Source organism: Lepidochelys olivacea, assembly GCF_965140295.1.
Source record: "Lepidochelys olivacea isolate rLepOli2 genome assembly, chromosome: 2".
NCBI classification, from domain to species: Eukaryota; Metazoa; Chordata; order Testudines; family Cheloniidae; genus Lepidochelys; species Lepidochelys olivacea.
In genome coordinates this window covers 22,272,891-22,298,475 of record NC_140412.1, presented here as the reverse complement: position 1 = coordinate 22,298,475, position 25,585 = coordinate 22,272,891, and the positions used below count along the sequence as shown (strand labels likewise).

At 42.4% G+C, this 25,585-nt stretch overlaps 1 protein-coding gene across 1 annotated transcript in view; it reads left to right on the top strand.

Annotated features, from left to right (window-relative positions):
- FER1L6 (fer-1 like family member 6) overlaps nt 1-25,585 on the top strand; it is a 149,209-nt gene that overhangs the window by 16,879 nt on the left and 106,745 nt on the right. Inside the window, 1 exon segment of the mRNA XM_084619142.1 lies at nt 21,988-22,070. Coding sequence (XP_084475268.1) covers nt 21,988-22,070 — 83 coding nt within the window.

Here is a 25,585-nt window from a genome sequence, read left to right as displayed (position 1 = left end):
AGTAAAACTAGCGTGCCTTGTCTCCATTGTGCTTTTGTGTTTGGATAATGAATGCACATTAGTTATTCCCTGGTAAAAACACACCTTTTCCCCCTCAGTGAAGACATAGCCTCAGAGAAAGACAGTGCCGCAGCCATAGCCTCAGTTGCATCTCATTCCCTGCTCCGGCACTCTCCAGTTCCAAGACCAGAATATGCCGGCTCCACGCATGGCTGGGCTGTAGTTGGAATGGTTCCCTACTCGCTCTCCCCTTATAACACATCTCTTCAGAAGAAGGTTGCAGTTAGTTCTTCATTTAGGGACTAATGTCATTCTTAATAAGTGAAGAATATACTAGCATTAACCAACCCTCTCCTATCCTGGCCTCCCAGAATAAAACACATGAATTCACACCATAGACTTTAGATCTGGGTTCTCAAACTGGGGGTTGGGACCCCTCAGGGGTCGCAAGGTTATTACATGGGGGGTCACGAACTGTCAGCCTCCACCCCAAACCCCGCTTTGCATCCAGCATTTATAATGGTGTTAAATATATTAAAAAGTGTTTTTAATTTACAAGGGGGATCGCACTCAGAGGTTTGCTATGCGAAAGGCGTCACCAGTACAAAAGATTGAGAACTACTACTTTAGATACTGAAGCTGCAGACAGAAATTCCTGTGCATTTTACATGCACTACATTAGACAGAGGAAGAGATAGAGGGAAGATGTGATACAGACCAGTGTGCTTCAGTTTGAGCAATAGTTTCAGATTAAGTCTATATTGGCTCATTGTTTCCTTGTGCTCCCCCCTCTGCCTCTCTCTATACACTTAGATTGTAAGATTTTAGGGGCAAGGGCTGTCTTTTTGTTCTGTTTGTACAGTGTATGGCACAATGGGGCCCTGGTTTGTATAGCGGCTCCTAGGCACTAACACAATGCAAGTAATAATAATAATTAAAAGTAGTGTCATATGAAAGTAAAACTAAAGGCACCATCTGAGATTGGGGCCCTATTGTTCTAGGCACTATACAAACACAGAACAAAGAGCTCACACTCTAAATAGACAGGACGAGGGGTGGGAGGCACAGAGAAGTGAACTGACTTGCCCAGTGCCAGCCAGCAGATCAGTGGCAGAGCCAGGACTAGAACTCAGGTCTCCTTAGTCCCAGCCCAGTCCCTTGTGCACTGCAATGTTTTACTCTGATCATAAAACACACATGACTAGTAAAACAATTGTAAAAAGAGCTAGGTCCATCTTGTCCTCTTGCGATCAGGTGGACGTTACTTGGGGTAGCACTCAGCCAAGTTTCCACTGGGTGGAAAATTTAATGCAGTTCTTCACTTTCACAAAGGCTTTATTTGTGAAGCATCCAGCAGTTCAAGACACTTCTAAAAAATCAATGTGCTATAAGAGTGGCGTTCATACTGATGCAGCCTTTCCCCTGCTCCCAACCAGACCCTGTCATCGTCAGCAGATCTTGGCTCTGCAACAAACTGATTGCTAAATTAAAAAAAATAAAAATCACCAATGCTGCTGTAAGTATTTTGTATGTGTGTCTCATATGCTTTAGATGACTTAGTTAGGCATGGATGCTCGCAGTGCCTGAGTCTCCCTTGTCTCTGCCCCCCAGTCAGCTCTGCAGTATGATTTATAAAGGTCAGTCTGCTCAGCTTCCTTAAAGGGTCTATTTAAAAAATATTAAATGATGATCCACCATATCTTTGTGGAGCTTTCCACTCAGACTGTTAGCTGGATGCCTCTACTCTGATTACAAACAGATTATTTCTCTTCCTCCATATGATCTCGTTTTTAGGGCTTGACCCTCATCTACTGCCAGTTAGTGTCACTCCATTGAAGTGTATTGAAATATACCAGTTTATACCAGCTGAAAATGTGGCCCATTTAAGGTTCTCATTTATTTACCAAGTGTCACTTACCCTCTGCTAACATAGTTTTAGTGCTTTCAAGAGACCTGGGAGAAGCTGTGTGTGAAGGTTCCGTTCCTCTGACATAATGAGAATGAACTAGACAAGATGGGTGAGGTATGAACTCAAATGAACTCCAACAGAAAAAGATGAAAGATAAAAACACCCTCTCACTCGTGGATGAACACTTTTCACAAAGCAATCACTCCTCATCTGTCCTCATCCTCAAAGGAGACCTGCACAACACCTTCAAAAGATGAGCTTTGGAACTCTGCTGGACACTAAAAACCATGGACTTAACAGAGACACTGGTTTCATGGCTTATTACAATAATTTATAATGCATCCTACTGCCTGCTAACCCTTCATTTGAAATGGTCTCCTACAGCATATATGAACCTCTGATGCTTAACAATCTGGTCCACCTTGTATTTAGCTTGGACACTCTGGTTACCTTCTCCAGATCCATCAAAGATTGAAAAGCTTGTCCTTTCCACCAAAAGAAGTGGGTCCAATAACAGATATTACCTCGCCTACCTTGTCTTTCTCATATCCCAGAACCAACATGGCTTCAACCAGAATTAGCGTTACAGTTGCACATGGATAGAATGGAGAGGGCATTTCGCTTGTTCTAAATTCCACAGAGCAAAAGGCAGTGGAGTTCTGTGGAGCTGAAACACAACTAGTAATAATACTTTGCAGCCAAATTTTCCAAACCCAGGTGCCTAAAGTTAGGTTCCTAAATCCATATGGAGGCTCCTAGAAAACACTTTTATTTACAAGCCTAACTATGGATTTAAGAGCTTAGCTTTAGGACCTAAGTTTGAAAATGCAGGCTTGTGGTTTTACATAGTGCCTTTCATCTGAGGATCTCAAAGCATTTTACAAACATTGCTTACGTCTCTCCACACTCTTCCTGTCAGATAGGTAAATAATTTATAACCACTAAAAGGGGGAGCCACCCAAAAGGTTACGTAACTTTTCTGAAAGGATCAGTGACAGAGCTAGGAATAGAATCCTGAAGCTCTGCTTTTGTCTTCTCACTTCCAACCACTGGGCCACCTGCCCTCCCAATAAAATCATGAGTTAGCGCTAAGTCAGGAATGTTTTATGATCGAGGCCTAAGCTGAATCATATTTTTTAATTAAACGACCCAGGAAAAACCTCTCCTTTTATAAGCTGTTTAGTTCCATTATGCTGACGATATATTATGACTTGTTGCTTGATACAGCCCCACCTAAATTTATCATAGTGCCCAAAGAAACACCTCCTTTGTAAATACGAAAGAGTTTTCTCATCTCCATTGTATGCATACAAGAAAAAAAAGCACCAGCACACTCTGGCTGCTTTGCGCTGCTCTAGACACAAAGCAACCATCAACTTGGTTTAACTGATCACTCAAGCGAGGCTAGGTTTCAGAGTAACAGCCATGTTAGTCTGTATTCGCAAAAAGAAAAGGAGGACTTGTGGCACCTTAGAGACTAACCAATTTATTTGAGCATAAGCTTTCGTGAGCTACAGCTCACTTCATTGGATGGCTGCTTTGCATCTCTGGAGAGGTGCAAAATAGCCTGAGAGGACAGGTGAATCTGGCCTAATCGTGCCAACAATTTCACACTGATTGACTTGGTGCTGCTCCAGTGAAGTTGATGAATATTTTCCCTTTGACAACAGTGGGAGCTGAAGGGGAGGGTTGGATTCTGAGCACTGGGAAAAAAATGACTTTATTAGACTTTATTTGATATATTTTAAATGTTATATACAGTGTGATGATTTCAATCTACATTTTAAACATTTCTGTTCAAATTTAACAAGTCATTTGAGGACTGTTCACCTGAAACTTAAATGTGAACAATAACTAGCAAGGTATGCTTGCTTTGTGCAGACAGCAATTCAGAATTATTCTGGTGTTATTTATTACTTATATTAGAGTGGTGACCAGAGGCACAAATGAGATCAGAGCCTCGCTATGCCAGGCGCTGTCTATACGCATAGTAAGATACAGTCCCTGTCCGAAACAGTTTATAGCCTAAGTAGACAAGACAGGCAAAGGTTAAGAGAAAGGAAGCGTGTCATAAATATAAAGGGAAAGGTAAGCCCCTTTAAAATCCCTCCTAGCCAGAGGAAAAATCCTCTCACCTGTAAAGGGTTAAGAAGCTAGGATAACCTCGCTGGCACCTGACCAAAATGACCAATGAGGAGACAAGATACTTTCAAAAGCTGGGGGGAGGGAAAAACAAAAAGTCTGTCTGTGTCATGCTTTTGCCGGGGACAGAACAGGAATGGAGTCTTAGAATTTAGTAAGTAATCTAGTTAGATATGTGTTAGATTATGATTTCTTTAAATGGCTGAGAAAATAGCTGTGCTGAATAGAATGAATATTCCTGTCTCTGTGTCTTTTTTGTAACTTAAGGTTTTGCCTAGAGGGATTCTCTATGTTTTGAATCTTATTACCCTGTAAGGTATTTACCATCCTGATTTTACTGAGGTGATTCTTTTTTACTTCTATTAAAAGTCTTCTTGTAAGAAAACTGAATGCTATTTCATTGTTCTAAAATCCAAGGGTTTGGGTCTGTGGTCACCTATGCAAATTGGTGAGCATTTTTACCAAACCTTCCCCAGGAAGTGGGGTGCAAGGGTTGGGAGGATTTTCGGGGGAAAGACGTTTCCAAACAACGCTTTCTCAGGAACCCAGATAAAGTTTGGTGGTGGCAGTGGAAGTCCAAGGGCAAAGGATAAAATAGTTTGTACCTTGGGGAAGTTTTAACCTAAGCTGTTAAAAGTAAGCTTAGGAAGTTTTCATGCAGGTCCCCACATCTGTACCCTAGAGTTCAGAGTGGGGAAGGAACCTTGACAAAGCGTTATCACCATTTTACAGGGGAGGACGTACAGAGAGATTAAGTGATTTGGTTTTGTTTTCTTAAAAATATCTAATTTGTTATTATTTTATTTATGTAATTGTATTGCAGTAGCACTGAGGAGCCTTAGTCATGGACTAGGACCCCGTTGTGCTTGGTGCTGTCCAAACACAGAACAAAAAGAGAGTCACTGCCCCAAACAGTTGACATTCAATGTATAAGACAAGTTAAGGCAGATACAAGCAGACAGGGAGAGCAGGAGAAAAAAATTAAACAATCTTATAACTTACAGTTTATATGTCAGTGGCATCCTGTCTACTGGATGTTTATATAATGAAGATGCAAACAGGAGGGCTGTGTAATTGCACTTGTTTATTATTAGCTGATATTCCAGATGTCATTGCCACTCATTTAGGTTGCTCAGCTGGTGAAGAAGGTTAAAGCTGTACTGAGAGAACAGCCCCAGAGAAGCAGAAGAGAGATTATTATATCTTGATTATTGTGTAATGAATAAAGATGGTTAAACTGGTTTGCATAAAAACAAACATCTTTTTGAGATTCACCAAAGTCTGGTTTACTTAAAAAAACATATACCTATGCACTTCATATTGCCTGCTATACCTGGATATGCAAACACTGACGTTAGTAATAGAAGATGCTGTCCTGTCCCATTTCAGTGAAGTAAGAGCATAGATTCACAGAGTCCAAGGCCAGAAGGGACCATTGTGATCAGCTAGTCTGACCTCCTACATAACACAGGGCATAGAACTTCCCCCCCAAATAATTCCTAGAGCAGATCTTTTAGAAAAACATCCAATCTTGGTTTTTAAAAGTGTGAGTAATGGAGAATCCAACACGACTCCTTGGTAAATTGTTCCAATGGATAATTACTCTCACTCTCAACAATGTATGTCGTATTTCCAGTCTGCAATAGCATACTAAAGGCCACATCAGATCCAGGTTCATCTAGTCTAATATCCTTCCTTCAGAAGTGAAGGGTGCTTCAGAGAGAGAGAAAGGTGTGACCCCAGCAAAAATTCATCTTAATGTGAGTTACTGTACAATGAGGTTGGCCGTGGGATTTCTTCCTCACCCCAGCTAGTGATCAGTGTACACCCCAAAGCCTAGGGACTGATGACGCTTATAATTTTTACATCTATCTCTCCCAACGTTCAGCCTTCTCTTTTTAATGTAAGTGGGCAGCTCACTCATGAGATAAATAAGTGAAATAGATGACTGGATGACTTAGGCACTGATTTTACAATGTGCTGCACATGGATGGATCCCAGTTAACTCAGTGGCACTCTACCTGTACACATCACATTGCAGGACATTAAATTGCAGAGATTGCTGTTTATGGTTTTCCCTGTGACTATAGGGCAGGGCCCCTTTTTCCTTTAACCTTTTCCATTTTTCTCATATTTTTCTTACAGTTGCTGTTTAAGCAATTGTATTTGGTTTAAACTTAATGTAGTGATCAGTGGATCAGGGAAGTGGCTGGTGAGGATAGAGTATCCTGGATTGGGGACACCCTAGTCCCTGTCCTAAATTACCATGATAAAAGTGGGGTTTAAGCCTCCCAGGAATCCTGGGCCCAGCCTTGTCAGGGTTACAAGGACTCTGATACATGGGAAATTGGAAGAGGAGTCCTCGAGGTCAGGCAGGCATCTGGGTAAAAGAAGTTAGGGTGAGGACTCAGATCCTTTTGCTATCCAATTCTACTGGGGTAGTGCAGAAGCCAGGGAAGTTCCCCACAATAGCGGGACCATTCCTGGCCTTACACCAGTAAACTCTTCCTCTTTAGCATCATTTTGTTGATTGGTTGGGAATGCTGTGGAAACAACTTTGAGGGAAGAGCAGGAGAAAATGGGGCCCTCTTTTTCAATGCCTTCTGAGTGATGCTTGAAGAAGCATCAACCAGATCCTCAGTCAGGGAATGGTGGGCATGTCATGGGTGTCATGATGATAGTGATGGAATACAAGGTGGGGAAAACCAAAGGATGTTTTTGTTATGTAAATAATTAGATGTGCGTGCACCACTGACTATATTCCAATACTTCATTGAAATTAATATTGCACATTGAGTTTTGATTTATCAAGTTTATATTGCAGAAAGACACAACACAGGCCAACATTTTAAAAAGGGACTAGTGATTTGGGATGCCTCCATTCTTGGATACCTAATTTAAGAATTTTTAGAGGCCTCTTACAAAAAGATATGGGAAGAAGAATAAATAACAAATGAGTGGAAAAATGGTTTTATAGTGAAGCTGCACTGGAGGAGCATTCAACTGCTGTCCATCCCAAATAAAGTACTTACTATGCATTATCCTGGGCAGAATAAAGAAAGCAGTAGATTCAAGGCTACAACACTGATGGGGAGGAGAAATCCTGCACAGATCAGACAGTAACCTTATGTATCACCATAGACCTATTAATCAAATGTCAGTCACCATTTTAGATGAATTTCATAGATTTCCAAAAATCATTTAATGCAGTGGATAGAAAGGTCTTGTGCAAGCTGCTATGCCACTGTGGGATCCCCCAGAAATTTGTTAACATCATCCATAGTTTCTATAAAAATATGACATGACAAGTAATACATAATAGCCAATTGACTAAGCCATTCGAGAAAGCTTCCAGCATCAGACAAAGATGTTTTCTGTCACCCACGATTTTCTTATTGGTAATGAGAGACACCACCGAGTGACCAACGGGTATACAGTGGACTCTCACACATACACTCAGAGGACCTTGACTTTGCAGACATCAATCTTCTGTCTCATACCCACAGAGACATTCAACCAAAACAAATGATTTTCAGATCTATGTGCAATTAGTAAGGTTGAAAATTAACACCAACAATATGAAAACCATGAAAATCAACACACAACAAGAAACACCCATAACACTTTCTGGGACTGACATAGAAGAGGTTTCACAAGTCACATCTCTTGGCAGCATCGTAAGTGAAAAGGGTGGAATTGATGAAGATGTTAAAGCCAAAATAGCAAAAGCCAGACATACCTTTGTAACTTTGAAGCCAATCTGGCAAAATAGAAGCCTTGTTCACCAAACCAAACTTTGAATATTTAACACCATTGTAAAGTCTGTCTTACTGTATGGCAATGAAATTGGAGACTTATTAACACTTTACTATCTAAACTCAAAGTTTTCATAAATGGCTGCCTGAGACAAATTCTTAGTATTAGTTGTGCAGAAAAAAAATCACAGAGAGCTTTGGAGCAGGACAAAACAGAAACAAGTAGGACAGGAAATTATAGAATGAAAATGGAGATGGCTAGGACACTCATGCATGAAAGACACGAGCAACATGACAAGAAAGGCATTGCATTGGAATCCCCAGGGAGAGAGGCGAAGAAGTAGACCAAGGACAACATGGAAATGCACAGTCAAAGCAGAACTGAAAGCTATCAAAATGACATGGGAAGAAGCCAAGACTGCCATAAGAGATCATCAAAGATGGAAGGTGGTAGTGAAGGCCCTATGTTCTGTCTGTAATAAAAAGGCATAACCCAAGCCATGGTAAGACACCTTAAAGGGACCTCATTTTCAGAGGGCAGGTGCTCAGCCAGGGGCAGATTTACACCTTACGCACCCATAGGCACAGGATCTTCAGCGCTCCCCCTGCCTACAGCTGACCTTCATGTTGCACACAGTTTCAGAGAGGTAAGGCGCTCCTAGAATGCCGGCGCCCCTAGGCATGTGCCTACTGTGCCTAATTGGAAATCCGGCCCTGTGCTCAGCACTTCCTGAAATTCAGGCCCCCTTAAGGAGTCTCAAAGTGGGCATCCAAAACCACTAGTCACTTGTAAATCTTGGCTATAATAGCCTGGGCAATTTTTACTATCCTTTTGGCTCAGAAATGTTATTAGAAAACATTAGGTGGCGGGCTCTTTCTTTTCTTTTCTTTTCTTTTCTTTTCTTTTCTTTTCTTTTTCTTCAGTAGCATTTGGTGAACAAAGATTTCAGTAGACTAAAGGAGAGTTAATGTTTACACGATCACAGAGTTCTTAGTCCTGGTGCAGTGTTTACCAATCTGACTAACCTGTCACTGCATTTTATACATGCAAGTAGATGAAACATAAATACAGATATGAAGTGGGGAGTATGTTCAGAATGTAACAGGCAATCACTGCAAGCAAAACATTCTCTAACAGGATGGAGCCCTCAGAAAGCCCACAGTCCCACAGGTATGTCTAAAAGCCTCAAGGTTTTCTTCCAAGGCTTGATTTTTATTCAGCTAGTTAAATCTTTCTTGAAGGAAAAGAAAACTATCAAACCCCTTAATGTTGTTTAATTGGCTATGTGCAATTAGTAAGGTTAAAAATTAATACCAAATAGTAGTAATTGCCATTGCTGTTTTATATGTTCATGTTCCCCAGTTCTTGGCACTTTATCCAGTCATTTACACCTGTGCAAAGTCAGTGTAAAATTTGTTGAGGTTGGGATGGTGAAGGCTTACACTTACATCAGATGTAAATGACTACATAAGGTGCAAGGAAGTGGAGATACAGGCTCTGTGTGTATAATCTGTCTCTCTGTGAATTTGTGTGTATGTGTCTATATAATGTACCAGAGCCTCAGATGGTGTAAATTGATATAGCTGCATTCAATGGAGTAACACCGCTCTATCCCAGTTGAGGATCTGGCCCATTTTATAATATAACTTGTAACATAATATATTAGAAATATTGCATTCCTGTAAAAGTTGCTGCCTTCCTACAGGACAGGAAGAATTTTAGAGAGCCAGGATTGTGAATACAGGGGTAAATCTTGTCTCTTTGTGGCATCAGAGGGCTATAGCTGCAATAAGATTGGTGAGGTCCACTGCATGGAGGGCCAGTGTGAAGGGCTTGGTGGTTAGGGATTACCTAGATCTACTGGCCTCATGTCTGTGCATTTGGGAAGGTGCTAATGTTATTCAGTGGCCTGGGCCCTAAGTCTCAGCCAAGACTGGATACTCTGGCTTGGCAGCAGGCAGGGGGAAGAATTCCTCCATCATATAGCACAGATAACTCTGAGGTCTTTTCAGTGTTGTCATATTTTTAGGCTTTAAATCATCTGTGATAGTTTGACACCTGTTCAAAGCATGTAGATTAGCCAGAGTGTGTTTTTATGGTTGTCAAAGGAAGCAAATAATGATCCATTTAGCAAGGTTGCTTTGAATAAACCTGATAGTTCAACTGTCAAATCTGTCAGTTATTAAAATACGTAAATGTTTAGACAAATAGCACTGATGAAATCAGATGATCATAGTGGCTGACCTGTACGACATCATTCATGGTATTATATTGATTGATTAGATATTAAAGGTTCAAATGCAGTATATAGGGACATATTACTGTGTATCTAATAAAAATTAGTTCCAGTACTGCTGCATGCACATGGGCAGCAGTTAATTTTACACAATAAGCTGTCAAATAGGATCACGTATCCAAGGCATTAATCCAGCTACAAGAGGTGCAGGCAAACTTTGGGGATCGGAAGACCTCCATTTAGAAGTGGTCTTGGCACCTGCCCAAAATGATCTTCAGTGATTCCCTTTGATATGTATCTGGTTGAGTCATATGGGTTTGGTGTGTTGTGTTGTGAATAAACTAAATCTTTAATATGACAAATCCTTTGACCCTTCAAAATGCAAAAATGGTGTAGAATTAGGAGAGATGAAAATGAGCAAAGGAAGATGGCTACATCTGTGAGACTGTGCAATAGATTCCAGTGGAAAGTGGTGTGGGAATAATGGAAATCCCATTATTGAATCATAGTAGGACAAAACATTTTAAAATATACTGTATGGGTGAACAGGTAATGTCTCTTTCTAACCTCTATGATTCTATGAAAAAGAAGCATGAAATAAACTCTTCATTATATGCTCTGTTAAGATGCATCCTGGATTCCATTTGGCAGAATAGAATGGATGAATTTGATACAGTGAATTTCTTTCCTTGGACTTTCTCTAGCGGTATGAATGGAATACTAGTTTGTTGAAAATTGTTACTGAATTAACCAATAATGTTTACATTATATTTTCTAGCTGATTACTTTTTATATTCAAGTTCCTTTTTACATAGTAAGTAGGTTTTACTCTTAGAAATGATCCATTTAAATTAGGGAGATAATTTACTTTCCCTTCTAATTTCCCTCCTGTTGAGAGCACTATGTATTGGGAAATGATTAAGGAAACTAGGAGCCTTCGTTTAAAAAAATATTTTTTAGGAAATGTGTATAGATGCAAGAGAATTACATTCCCTTCATTTGCATTTGTTCAGCGCAGACAGAGATTAATGATTATTCCCCTAATAAAATGTTGTTTGATTTATTGGAAAATTCCATGGAAAGTTAAGCTTTTATTGAAAGAGTCAGAATTTAAAACAGCCAAAAAAAACCTATGCACAAAACCAGACTCACCTATTGAATTTCACATAAATGTGTGTGTCAAAAGTGATTTTTTTTTCTTTTTTACATTTTTTTAGGCAAATCTAGTGGAGGTCATTGGGACCATGGCAGTTAGGACAGGTTAATATATGAGCGTCACCAAAACTTTTGCTCATCTCGTGAACTACATTTTTTTTTGATGGTTCAAAAATGTTTTTTAAGGGCCACCTCACCAACAGCTACTTCTGATAAGAAAGGGCCTCAGGAGAGTAGCCAAACAGTCCTGCTTAATCCCTCAAAATTAAGCATAAGTAGGATGTAAGTAGTGCATATACCTAATGCTGACTATGCACAAGAGTGAATTCCACCCAAGCCAGCCAGCTGGTGGAAAGCACATGCAGAAAAGGACTTTAGGGAGGGAAGAAACAATCTTGTGCACTTGGTATTGGGTATTACATTCTGTGTAAATCCTGAATGAATTTGCAAAGACATAAAGAAAATCCATCTGTTTATATCAAGTTATGGCAAACATACAGGACTGCTATAGGATCTGTACTATGTATGGGCTTCACAGAGCTCACGCACAGCCTTGAGCTTCTCGAATTCTTTTGTTTTACACTCTCCAAAGGGTCAATTATAGTGGCAGTAATAGTGGAACATACAGTACAATGCGCTCATGAAGCCTCTGAGCCACTACTGGGTAGACCATACATCCTTACAGAGTCAAATTTCAGATTTCAGGAAAATAAACCTAAATTAACCCATTTGAATACGTTAGTGATTTATAAATACATCAAAATGTCTGTGTTCCCATCATGGTAAGATTATCTCAGTTGACGCTGGACACACATGTACCCCGTTGGCTGTTCAGTGCATGCTTGACTGCATCCTATTCACTGGTCATCCTACTTTATGACAACACATTATGTTAAATAATAAAGTGTGATCAAGATCAAGCTGTTCTCAAGGGTGGCCAAGATCTGCTTGGAGCAGAGTCTGAGGGTGTGGGGAAAGGTGGCTTTTCTGGGACCAGCCAGGTCAGCCCCTGGCACTACTAATAGAAGTCTCAGGACTGCCCTGCCTGTGGGCCTCAAAGAGCTGTTCCAGCAGTCATGAACAGGGGGAGCACAGCAATACTCTAGCCATGCCCCCTACATGCTTCCTAAACGGGGGATTGACAAAGTGATGAGGTGATGGCAGAGTCTCTGTGCTGGCTGTAGGTCAGTGAGGGTCTTCTCTATGCCAGCGGATTTCCTCAGTGGCCAGAACCCCTGGGTGTGCAGACCTTTCGTTCCAGTAGAGCCAACAGCAAGAAGCTGCAGCAAGAAGCTACTGTCCTTGCATATTAATTTGTCTAAGGCATAAACTCATAAAGCAATTTGATGAGAAGGGGAAATTAAGTTTAACAAGTAGGTGATAGGAAAAACTCCAAATAATTTCAATTTTTAGAAAGGCTTACTGTCTTACCCTCCTCTTAACAAGATTGAAACAAATTTTTCCAGCTGTCTTCTAACATGAAATGCAAATTGTAATTATCGGGTTTCTGAGAGAATATCATACAGTGCCAGATGTAATCAGAAAGCATCTGTGAAAGGTAAGGCTTAAATGAAAAAGAAAAGGCATAATATATTGTTTTGGAAAGTTTGCAAGACAATGTGAAACTAGCATGGAAAAAGCTAATGGGGAAGCATTACAGTATATAGTTTGTGTGTACATTTCAAGGAAAGGGAGTAGTGAAAGCTTCTAATCTGGAGGATTGGTTGATTTAGGGCTTTGGTAATGGCATCTGGAACCTCCCTTTTCTAGGTCACTGGCCCAAATCCAACCCAGGAGGGTAATGATCAGAAGATTTGACAAGGGAAGGAAACTGTTTCCGTGCTTGTTTCATTTAAATTAAGATGGTTAAAAACAGCATTTTTCTTCTGCATAGTACATTTTCAAAGCTGTATTAAGTCAATGTTCGGTTGTAAACCTTTGAAAGAACGACCATAACATTTTGTTTAGAGTTATGAACAACCTCCATTCCCCAGGTGTCCGTAACACTGAAGTTGTACTGTATATTATTGCCATTGTCCTTCCTTTCCCCCACCCCTTCTTTGTTTTGTTACTCTCACTTGTTTTATCTGGTCTTAAATGAGCTTGTAAGAACCATGTCTTCCTCAGTATTTGTACAGCACTTACCACAAAGGGTCAAAATCTTGAGCCCTTGGTGTACTACCACAATACAAATAATAAATAATATCATATGATAAAATCACCATCCTAGGGGTCACACAATGTCATGCTTGCTGATAAGCTCAGCAGAGGCCAAGGACTGGAACGGCATGGAGAATGAACTAATTACCTTTTCATCCCAGAAGGTGATCCCTCCAGGTTCCTTGTAGTTTCCCAGTACAGTGTACCTTATTTGCCACCAAAAGATCCTATGAGCTTGCTGCTTTGCTTTTCATTACTGCTTAGGTATTTTTTCATGGCATGTACTGTGTCCACAGGTATGATGAATTATAACAAGGCATGAGCATTAAATGCTTTAGTTGCCATTGTGAGAGAGTTATTTTCCTGGACAGGAGAAGACATTGGTACAGCTCTTGTGCCCTCGTCAGAAAGGTCTGACAATTTGCAATGCCATCCTAACAGTGGGCATGACTGTACGTGTGCCGACTGTGAGTGCACCAGTTCGGAAATGTGCTAGCAGCTCTGTCTACTCAGTCTGTGCTTAAGGGGATGTGCCACCCCTGGCTGAGCTCTGGAAAGGTGTGCATTAACTTTCTGAAAATGAGTGCCTGTGGTCGCCACCATCAAAAAGGCTTGTCAATGCTCTTTGATGAAGAGTACTAATATGTAAAGAGGAAGGTGCCTCCAGTGACTCCTCTATCTCCAGAGTGTCCATTCAGTGCCCTGGCTGGTTACAAGCTGAATAGATCAGCTGTAGAAGGAAAATACATCCCTTAGTTTATGTTTAGTAATTAACAAGTCCCTGAAGTGTCAGATAGTCTCATTTTGCAACCTCTTTTCTGTCTTTGCCTCTTTTCCATGTTGGTCACCTCTCCCCAGAGCAAACAGATTATTTAAAAGAACAAACATGGCGCCATTTTTTTGTTCTGGTGTTCTTTCACCAGAATAGGAGAGATTGTTGGGAAATTGGAGATTTTGCAAGGATATTGGTGACAATCATATAAGGACCCCTAGAATTTTAAGCTGTTCTTATCTGAACAGATTGTGGTCTTTTTTTAGTTTTCTTTTAAAAAATCTTCTTAAGAGGTGGCAAACACACCCACATGCCCTGTGTTGGTGGCAACAGATGGGAGTGAATAACTGATGGGACAAACCATAATGTTATGAAACTTTGTGTAAGAGGAGACAAACTTCTGAGTGGTCACACGGAACAAGTCAATAACATTTTTTCTTATATACAGTTTATAAATCTGATCTCCTCCCCCCTGATTCTGCTTTTGCCACATCTACCTTCCTTGGGATCTGAGAAAACCTGTAAAAAGATTAAAGGTCATGACTAGGGCCCTATCCAATTAATGGTCCATTTTGGTCAATTTCATGGTCATAAGATTTTAAAAATCACACATTTCATGATTTCAGCTATTTAAATCTGAAATTTCACAGTGTTGTAATTGTAGATGTCCTGACCCAAAAAGGAGTTGTGTGTGTGTGGGGGGTGGGGTCTCAAGGTTATTGTTGGGGGTGGGCGGGGTTGCGGTATTGCTACTCTTATTTCTGTACTGCTCCTGACTGCGGTGCTGCCTTCAGAGCTGGGCGGCCGGAGAGTGGCGGCTGCTGGCCGGGAGCCCAGCTCTGAAGGCAGAGCCGCCGCCAGCAGCAGCGCAGAAGGAAGGACGGCCTGGTGTGGTATTGCCACCCTTCCTTCTGCGCTGCTGCCTGCAGAGCTGGGCCCTCAATCAGCAGCCGCCGCTCTCTGGCCGCCCAGCTCTGAAGGCAGCAGTGCAGAAATAAGGGTGGCACGGCATGGTATTGCAACCCTCACTTCTGTGCTGCTGCTGGCAGGGTGCCACTTTCAGAGCAGGGCACCCGGCCAACAGCCTCCAGTCACCGCTCTGTGGCCACCCAGCTCTGAAGGCAGTGCAGAAGTAAGGGTGGCAGTACCATGGCCCCCCCTAAAATAACCTTGCAACCCCCCTGCAACTTCCTTTTGTGTCAGAACCCCCAATTTGAGAAACGCTGGTCTCCCCCGTGAAATCTGTATATTATAGGGTTAAAGCACACAAAAGACCAGATTTCAAGGTCTGTGATGCGTTTTTCATGGCTGTGAATTTGGTAGGGCCTTAGTCATGAGCATAAACTGAATTACAGAAACTTTTAATTGCTCTAGATGTCTGCACCTGGCATATCTAAATCCAGTGGTCTTGCCCAAACAACTAACTCCTGAATCGTTAAAACGGCTGGTACCAAATTAGGCTATTATAATCTACTCAGGAGTAATTGATACAGTTTTGGAATGACTTTACTCCGATACATCATCATCTCTGCCAGTCTTTGAAGTGTACCTTTTTCTTGCTGTGTTCCATTTAAAAAAAAAAAGCATTAGCTATTTTGGCTCAGGACTGATGATGTTCACATAGTATATGGCTGACACAGGTGATTTCCCTAAACCTAATTTGAATTCCTTTCCCCCAGACATGCTCTAACACTTGCAATCTGCTTTGTGCCATTCTTTCCCCATATTAGTAAGTTATATAGAGCCACTTTAACACCCTCTGAGTTAATGAATATCTGAGAGATATTTTGATTTTATATATGAAGAAGGTGGGTAAATGATTTTTTTTCTGTATGAAAAATGTAGATGAAAATGAAAGAAAATGAAAAATGTCAGTGTTCTTCCCTTTTCAGTTTGATCAGATGCTTGCTAATGTACATTGCTTGCTCCCTCAGTTCTGTATCTCAGTTGCTTGTGGAAGATTTAAAATCAAGGGGTGAAATCCTGGTCCACTGAAGTCAAATCTGAACTTCAGTGGAGCCAGAAGTTCATCACACATCTTTATCATTGTTCTTTCTGTTATGTCTCCTTCAGTTCTATCATTAATTGGTCTGAGAACCATACAAAAAAATGGCAAAGGGCTGCTTTGTGTCTTAGCTGAGTTTTATAGTGGCTGTCTGGTTTGTTCATCTTCTGATTTCTCCTGGCACTATACTTTTGCTGATACTGTTCAAATTTTAGCATTTAATTAGTTTTCACTAGGTCCACGTAGAAGGAACCATACATCTGTAGTGCATTATCTCTGTAAGATGCAGTACTGCTGAGATTCCTGCTGTGTCTGGTTATTGGACTGAATCCACTAGCTCAGATAAATACATTTCAGCCTGATCAGGCAGCCTTTCCACTTTTCAGTAACATTGCCCCCATAATTAGGTGCACTTGGAGGCTCCCGGAAATTCATTTTCGCTTGTTTAAGCAACTATCACTTCCACTTACCTCTTAGATGTCTGTGTCTTTTCCCTAGCTGCTTCAGACTGTACATTTTATGAAAATTTTTTTTGTTCCTATAGCAATTTGCATACTTGCCTACACTTACCAGGGGATCGACACATGGCAATTGATGCATCGGTGGTCGATTTAGCGGGTCTAGATCAATACTCCTGGCCCCTGACCACCCCCCGAACTTCCCTGCCCTCTATCCAACCCCCCCTGCTCCCTGCCCCCTTACTGTGCTGCCTGGAGCACTGGTGGCTAGCAGCGTGGCTGCACCAGGACAGGCAGCTGCGCCGCACAGAGCACCGGGTCAGGCCGGGATCTGCAGCTGTGCTGCCCCAGGAGTTTGCAGCACCCCCGCCCAGAGCATTGCTCCGGCGGTGCAGTGAGCTGAGGCTCCGGGGGAGGGGGAACAGCAGAGGAGGGGCCGAAGGCAGCATCCTGGGCCAGGAGCTCAGGGGCCGGGCAGGACGGTCCTGCGGGCTGGAGTTTGCCCACCTCTGCATTATTAGCAACAAGCAGTACATAAGAGCCTCCTCCTGGATCCATCTATTTATCCATCTCTCTCTCCTTTCCTCCCTCCCATTGAGAGGAGTTTTATTACTCATTCCATATATTATAATAGAATGCATCAGTCTATGCCAAGTGTCAGGTATTTTCAAATTACCTCTCTAACTAATCCTGAAAGGTCTTTGCTCCCTCCAACACCCGTGCACCCCATTTCAGATCAACTAGGTTGAACGCTGGGCTATATTCAGAGTATATGCAGTATATTTTTTTCAGGAACAAAGTATAAAGATTTCTTGCAAAGTGCAGCTTGGGATCAATCTGTTTGGCCAGCTGTTTCTAGCTTCCACCTTGGTTATGGTTTTGAAGAAAGGAATTTTTGTTTCAATTGGAAAACCACTGAACAGATTCCTCATCCCACCACCCTTCTCTCTACAGTGCATGTACTCCTGGGACACAATATTTAGCACACACTAAGGAGGAAAATGTTTGCAGGTACCACTTGCTAAAATTGTCACTGATATACCTCCCCAGCCCTAATCTCGCTTCTTGAAACAGAGATCACGCTCACACGCTGAGCTAGGTATAATTTCCAGCAATTCCACTCGGCCGTATATTCTAAAGAAATTAACTAGTTTTTATGTAAAAGACATCAGTGTGTGATCGGCATATTCACAGATTCTGAGGCCACAAGAGACCACTATGATCATCTGGTCTGACACGTGTTTCCTAGAAAAAATGGATAGGTCAGTTCCTCACGGTGGCTGGTTTGTTTTCTTGGCCTCTCAACTGCATTGGGAAATAGCTTTCCTCTGAGCTGGTCAACACAGACGAAACTTTTGGAAACTGTGAAACCCTATCTGATTGCTCGGTCTGCACCAAGGTGCTCCATTGTCTTCCAGCTGGCTGTGTCCCAGTCTGGCTGCTCACCCCTTCTGGGTTGGTGAAATGTTAGTGAACATGTGTGCCTCCATACTCACACTTTTAGCCTTTACACACCCCTGAGCTTTCCGTTCAGGATCCATTTAAGGCGCTCGGTTTCTCTGTAGGTTACTAGCAAAGGATGCATCTGGGTGACTCTCTGTAGTGTGACTGGTGGTGCAGTTATTGTTAATGTTAGAGCAGTGTCTTCATTGTTTTCATTCTGAAGGAGTTCAAGGGTCACAAGTCAGGAGGTGAAGGCTTTGGCAGCGATCCAACATTTGGACCACGAGTCCACTCATCCTTACTCCATCCATTCACAGTTTGGCACCAGTGATGTTACACCGCAGTGTGTTCCAAAGATGCTGCAGCTGTCTCATCAGCTGGTGGACACAAACTTTCCTTGGAAACTGCTTTTTGGTGCAAATGGGTTTTTTTTGCAAAAAGCATCTGGTCAAACCTTGCATGATGATGCATAATGGGGAGGTTGCTACAGTTGTCCATATTAGAATTTAAAAAATCTTTTTCCTTTAAAAAATATCTAGTAAAGTACATAAAAACGACGTTAAAAGAATATTATTTGGGTTGCCAAGTCAAGCACTTAAAAGCTAGGACACACCAGACATACAGTTGCCCATGCAACATTAATTTGGCACCCTTGTGCATGCACATTATAATATTTAACAACTTAATTGCATAGTTTCTTTTCCACAGGACATTTGCCTCATTTATTGCACAAGTTTGACGCCCAAGGGGGGGGTGAATGAAAATTGTACAGACATCTGTAAATCTGGCACTTCTTAATTTTCAAGTGCTTGACTTTGCAACCTAAATAACATTTTTTAAAATATATTTTTGTATGTAATTATCTGTATACTTCTGCAATTCAGATAGCAGAGGATGGGAGAAAATGGGCCATCCTTAACCACTGCCCTTGGAACAGAAGTATAGCAAAGGTATCAAGTTAGTAACATGGGAGTGATTATGCAGATGAGCTGACATCATGTATATGGGCATGTTATAAATTCCTAGATATATAGTATGGGAGCACTATGTGAATGCCCATCGTAAGGCTTGGAGCATGCCCACTGTGAATGAGATTTTTCCAGAAGCCTGTGCAGACTTAGACTGAGCAGAGTGCTTCTACAGTTAATAAAATGTTCTGGACCTGACAAGACTGATTTCTGAGTATTTATTATATGTTATAAGGACACCAATGCTGCACTGGGACAGAGAAGTCTTGGAGTCAGCATCTAGCTATGATAAAACAGTATCACGCAGGGTCCCGAGTCAGCATTTAAAAAATAAGCTCAGGAAGAGATAGGATTTTGAAGCAGGCCACCATAAACTCACAGAGCCATGCAAAAATCTGTCTATACTCCTTTGACACCTATTTTATCTGTAGGGCAGATGTTCAGAAAATTGTGCATGCAATTATGAATGCAAATATGCACATGCATTTGCACTCTGATTTTGTACATGTGCTCACTGCAACTGCATAAACAATTGCTACAGTTGTGTCCACAAATTAGGTTTGCAAAGTTCGTACATTTTTGCATTTGCGGTCACATGTACACTTTTCTGAAATTCTGGCCCATGTGGTACACACCACTCCCCTAGATAGACGGCTTTGATGAGAAGAGGACTAAATGAGACATTTGACAAAGAACTAGTGATAGATGCTTTGTCCCAGGAAAATCAGTGTCTGACTGCAGTAGAAAAGTGGTTAGAGGTTGTCAGTGCAGCTCAGGATGAAAACATCTCCAAAGTTTGTAATGTTTGGACCTATTTTTCATGGCTCACTATAGAGATTAGCCCTAGCAAGCTGAAACACGAGACTGGACAACACCAGGATTACTTAGATTGTAAGCTTTTGGGGGGCACTGGGAGGAGGGGGGGTTGCCTGTGTGCCCCAGGCCAGCGGTACTGCAATGGTGATACTCCAGGGCATAACACCTAATGGCAAGAGTTCAAGGGTTGATTTCACTGGCAGTTTCAGTTTGGGATAACATCACCCAATCACAAGAGCTAAAAGGCTGCTTTGCCTAGTGGCAATAGCTCAGGGTAGCGTCGCCCACTGGCAAGAGTCCAATGGCCACTTTGCCTAGCAGCTGTTGTTCCAGGGTAGTGTCGCCCACTGGTGAGATGGGGGAACCCACGCCCACCCTACTCCACTGGGTTCCAACCCATGGCCCTTCAAAACAGTGGCCCTTGGACAGGGTTCAGGGCTTGGTACCCTTAAGCACATGTAACGCCGACAGACCCCAGTGGTTGTTGGCTGGGATCAAACCTGGGATCTCTGGAGCTTAATGCATGAACCAAAAGACACATCTTTTAGCCAAGGTTGTAGCAGACTCATCAATTTCTAGCTCTTGTAGCTGTCACTAGAGGGGAACAGAGTGCCACACCAAGTAGGCATGGTTTACACAAGCTCCCTGGGTCACTTTCTACCCTTGTTCCAGACCCTCCAATGTCATCCTGGGTTGGACTTAGGGTGCCCTCTGATCCGTCTCTGGAGTCTCTTCCACTGGCAACAGCAAGTCATCGCCCTCAGCTCCTACAGTCAATGGATTTCTAGCTGCTCAGCAATGGGGCTTAGTCCTTATTTATTTATTTGGCATATGCAGGGATTGGCCCTGGCAACGCTGAGTCCTGGAGGCTTCCCAGCAGGAGGCTGCTGCACCCAATTGGTCTCCTCCTTGGTCAGCCCAGACTGAGCTGTCACTTCCTTGTAATTGCTCCCTCCACTGGTAGCATGCCCAGCAGAGGTGAGGGGATGTGGCCTCTTGGGCCCAGAGCAGTCCTTTAATCCTCACCCAATCAGTGTGGGGCTGGTACACCCTGTTAAAGGCAAGGACTGTCTTTGTTCTGTGTTTGTACAGCATCAAGTACAATGGTTCCAGGCTGGAGCTCCTAGGAGCTACTGCAATACAAATAATTAATAATAATAAATGGGACAGGGTATTGGGGAGTCATGTAACCAAAAATGGGTGGATGGATGGTTTATGTTTCTCCTCACCCTTGTTGAATCTTGCTAGGGGAGAAAATGCTGTAATATTCTTTCAGCAGAAAGCATTTTCTATTACATTTGAGGAGCTTTCGGCTTTCTTTTCCATGTTTAAAAACAGTTCAACACACATTTTAAATGGCTGTGGGGCCATGAAAAAGGAAACACAAAAGAAAAAGGGGAAACAGAACAAAACTCTGAAAGCCCAACCCGGGTCTGTTCCAGAGCTGTGAGAATGGGGTTTAGCACTTTTGCTTTAACTGTTTCCCCCTGGGGACCTGAACCTGCTCTTCCTGAGGTCAGTGGGAGTTTTGCCATTGACTTCATCAGAAGCAGAATTGAGCCCTGGGTCCCCTCCATGCAGATTGCCTTTTCTGTCTTGCATTTCATAATGTCACCAAAGGCCATTGTAGCAAGAGATGTGGCAACAGGGCAGCAGACAAGATGGTGGTTAAAGTATGCCTAAACAAACATTGTATTTTTATTGCAATTCACTGAAAAGCTGCTTTTGACTTGGAACCTATAAACTTAATCTGCTGAGAAGCTTTCAAACTAGCAAATACATCTTTGGTCTCATCATGCTCAGTAATTACGTTGTGTGGGAAGTCAACAGAAATAGACATTTAGCTTGGCTTTCCTTTCTTGACCTCTTGACCTCCTTGGTTGCCTTTGTTTGAAATAAAGTTACCAGTATGTTCTATAAGAAGTAAATAAATCAATATATTGCTCTGTATGTTCGTAAGTTCAAAAATAGAATAAAGCACAAAAACACGATAGAAAAAGTTTCCTTGTTTGCTTTTATTACTTTTGTAGCAGGGGAAATGGAATATAAACAATCTTACTTGGATATTAACATTCCTTTTGGACAGCTGCTTAAATGAAATTGGACGTCTGTGTAGAACAAAACTTGAAGCTATCATTGCTATGATTTTTTTTAACTTCTTTTTCAGAAAGGGGCTGTTTGCTGGCATAAAGCTGAAGAAGAAGAAAAAAGGCGAGAAGGGGTTAACTATTGAAAACAGAGGTGCAGTGGGTAAGGCCTAGTAAATCAATATTACACCTGGTTAGAAAAGAGAACAAGGGTGAGATTATTTTATCCCTAACTTCCCCTGTAAAATCATGTGAATTGAGCCTTACAACTATTGGTTTAAGAAATGATAAAATGGACAGTAAATTCCTTATCAATCCTAACTAAATATAAACACAGCCTACTCCTACAGGATTAGCTGTTTGGTCAAAGGCACTCAGAGATCATATGAGTGCAGATTATAGCATCTGAAATTAGTCTAATGTTATAGAAGTAAATGGTCAAAACCATTTTTCCTTTAGGGAAGCACTGAGTATTGCACAATTCAATCTGTTCTAGATACATATTGATTAAGTTACAGGAAATTTTGAATTCCATCCAGGTCACTGTGATTCCATCCAGAAGTTGTAAATCACAAGAGAAAAAACATAGTGGTTTGTGTGATTGTCGGAAGCCTGAGTTAGAATTACAGTCCAGTCATTTTAAATATTTTTTAAAATTTTATCTAATACATGGATCTTGCATCCATAATTTACACAGGTTCCTATTTCTCCTTTTCCTACTGCACTTCTCTCTTCCAAACCCACATGAAATTCTCCTAGGTGTCTTCCCCCACTACTTTACCCTCCTATTCCTATAGCCCTCCCTTTCACCTCCACCACATCAGCTATCTCATACAGAAGGGGTTAGTTGAGTCTCATAAATCCTAGGTGTGAGGTCATGCCTTGAATTCTGTGGGGTCTTTTAAAATGTGGATTTTAGTGTGTTTACTGCACTCTATGAATTATTACACAGTAAAAAACTGGCTGGTACATATGCATATACCATGACCTTCTATTGTACAGAAACAGAAGTACTTAACTGTGACTCATAGACACTATATTGCTAACAGCTGCTACACCAAAGGCGATTCTCCTTTCACTCACATGGCAAGGGCTTGAGCTAGTGAAGCAGGAAGATCTGACTTCTGTCCACACTACTGCCATGTAGTTCTGAAGGAGCACAGTGTGCAGCACAGCAATAACCACTAAGTTCCTAGGTGGTCCTGTTTTTTTACAATATGTTACATTGCGGTCAGTGACATCTGCTGCACTTTTCCATGCAAACACTCATATTGCAGCAACTGCTTAATACAGCCGATTCTGCCATTAGACATCTACATCACTGTTTTGCATCTTCATACGCATCATTAGTGCCTTTGATTACTAAACTACGGGAGAAATCTTTTAACATGACAGCAGGTTCCTTCTTGGTTCTGACTGAGGATAAGAGAAACTGAAGATTTCCTGGACGGACGTCAGGATATGATTCTACAGGCACAATGTTCTGAAGATTCAAAGCAGGCTGCGCAGCAGGGACAGGAGGACGGTGAAGAAATTTGGCAGCATGTGACCTCCAGAAGAAGAAAGGGGAGCATCCATGTACCAGCAACGCAGAGACAGGTAAGTACCGTTTTCATGTTCTCTCCACAGGTACTAATGCGGAGAGTGGACTAGATGATGCATCTGAGGGAAGGGAACAGAAGGAGACTCCGCCGATTGGAAGGCATGAGATGCACTGTCCTAGGGTTGGGGGTTCCACGACCACCGCTCCCAAGAGAAGGAGCTGGGTGGTGGTGGTCGGGGACTCTGTCCTCAGGGGGACTGAGTCATCTATCTGCTGCCCCGACCGGGAAAACCGAGAAGTCTGCTGCTTGCCAGGAGCTAGGATTCATGATGTGACGGAGAGACTGCCGAGACTCATCAAGCCCTCGGACCGCTACCCCTTCCTGCTTCTCCATGTGGGCACCAATGATACTGCCAAGAATGACCTTGAGCGGATCACTGCAGACTACGTGGCTCTGGGAAGAAGGATAAAGGAGTTTGAGGCACAAGTGGTCTTCTCGTCCATCCTCCCCATGGAAGGAAAAGGCCGGGGTAGGGATCGTCGAATCGTGGAAGTCAATGAATGGCTACACAGGTGGTGTCGGAGAGAAGGCTTTGGATTCTTTGACCATGGGATGGTGTTCCAAGAATGAGGAGTGCTAGGCAGAGACGGGCTCCACCTAACGAAGAGAGGGAAGAGCATCTTCGCAAGCAGGCTGGCTAACCTAGTGAGGAGGGCTTTAAACTAGGTTCACCGGGGGAAGGAGACCAAAGCCCTGAGGTAAGTGGGGAAGTGGGATACCAGGAGGAAGCATGAGCAGAAGCACGTGAGAGGGCAGGGCTCCTGCCTCATACTGAGAAAGAGGGACGATCAGTGAGTTATCTCAAGTGCCTATACACAAATGCAAGAAGCCTGGGAAACAAGCAGGGAGAACTGGAAGTCCTGGCACAGTCAAGGAATTATGATGCAATTGGAATAACAGGGACTTGGTGGGATAACTCCCATGACTGGAGTACTGTCATGGATGGGTATAAACTGTTCAGGAAGGACAGGCAAGGCAGAAAAGGTGGGGGAGTTGCACTGTATGTGAGGGAGCAGTATGACTGCTCAGAGCTCAAGTATGAAACTGCAGAAAAACCTGAGAGTCTCTGGATTAAGTTTAGAAGTGTGAGCAACAAGGGTGATGTCGTGGTGGGAGTCTGCCATAGACCACTGGACCAGGGGGATGAGGTGGACGAGGCTTTTTCCCGGCAACTCACAGAAGTTACTAGATTGCAGGCCCTGGTTCTTATGGGAGACTTCAATCACCCTGATATCTGCTGGGAGAGCAATACAGCGGTGCACAGACAATCCAGGAAGTTTTTGGAAAGTGAAGGGGACAATTTTCTGGTGCAAGTGCTGGAGAAACCAACTAGGAGCAGAGCTCTTCTTCACCTGCTGCTCACAAACCAGGAAGAATTAGTAGGGGAAGCAAAAGTGGATGGGAACTTGGGAGGCAGTGACCATGAGATGGTCGAGTTCAGGATCCTGACACAAGGAAGAAAGGAGATCAGTAGCATACGGACCCTGGACTTCAGAAAAGCAGACTTTGACAACCTCAGGGAACTGATGGGCAGGATCCCCTGAGAGAAGAACATGAGGGGGAAAGGAGTCCAGGAGAGCTGGCTGTATTTTAAAGAATCCTTATTGAGGTTACAGGGACAAACCATCCCAATATGTAGAAAGAATAGTAAATATGGCAGACGACCAGCTTGGCTTAACAGTGAAATCCTTGCTGATCTTGAACACAAAAAAGAAGCTTACAAGAAGTGGAAGATTGGACAAATGACCAGGGAAGAGTATAAAAATATTGCTCGGGCATGCAGGAGTTAAATCAGGAAGGCCAAATCACACTTGGAGTTGCAGCTAGCAAGAGATGTTAAGAGTAATAAGAAGGGTTTCTTCAGGGATGTTGGCAACAAGAAGAAAGTCAAGGAAAGTGTGGGCCCCTTACTGAATGAGGGAGGCAACCTAGTGACAGAGGATGTGGAAAAAGCTAATGTATTCAATGATTTTTTTGCCTCTGTCTTCACGAACAAGGTCAGCTCCCAGACTTCTGCACTGGGCAGCACAGCATGGGGAGGAGGTGACCAGCCCTCTGTGGAGAAAGAAGTGGT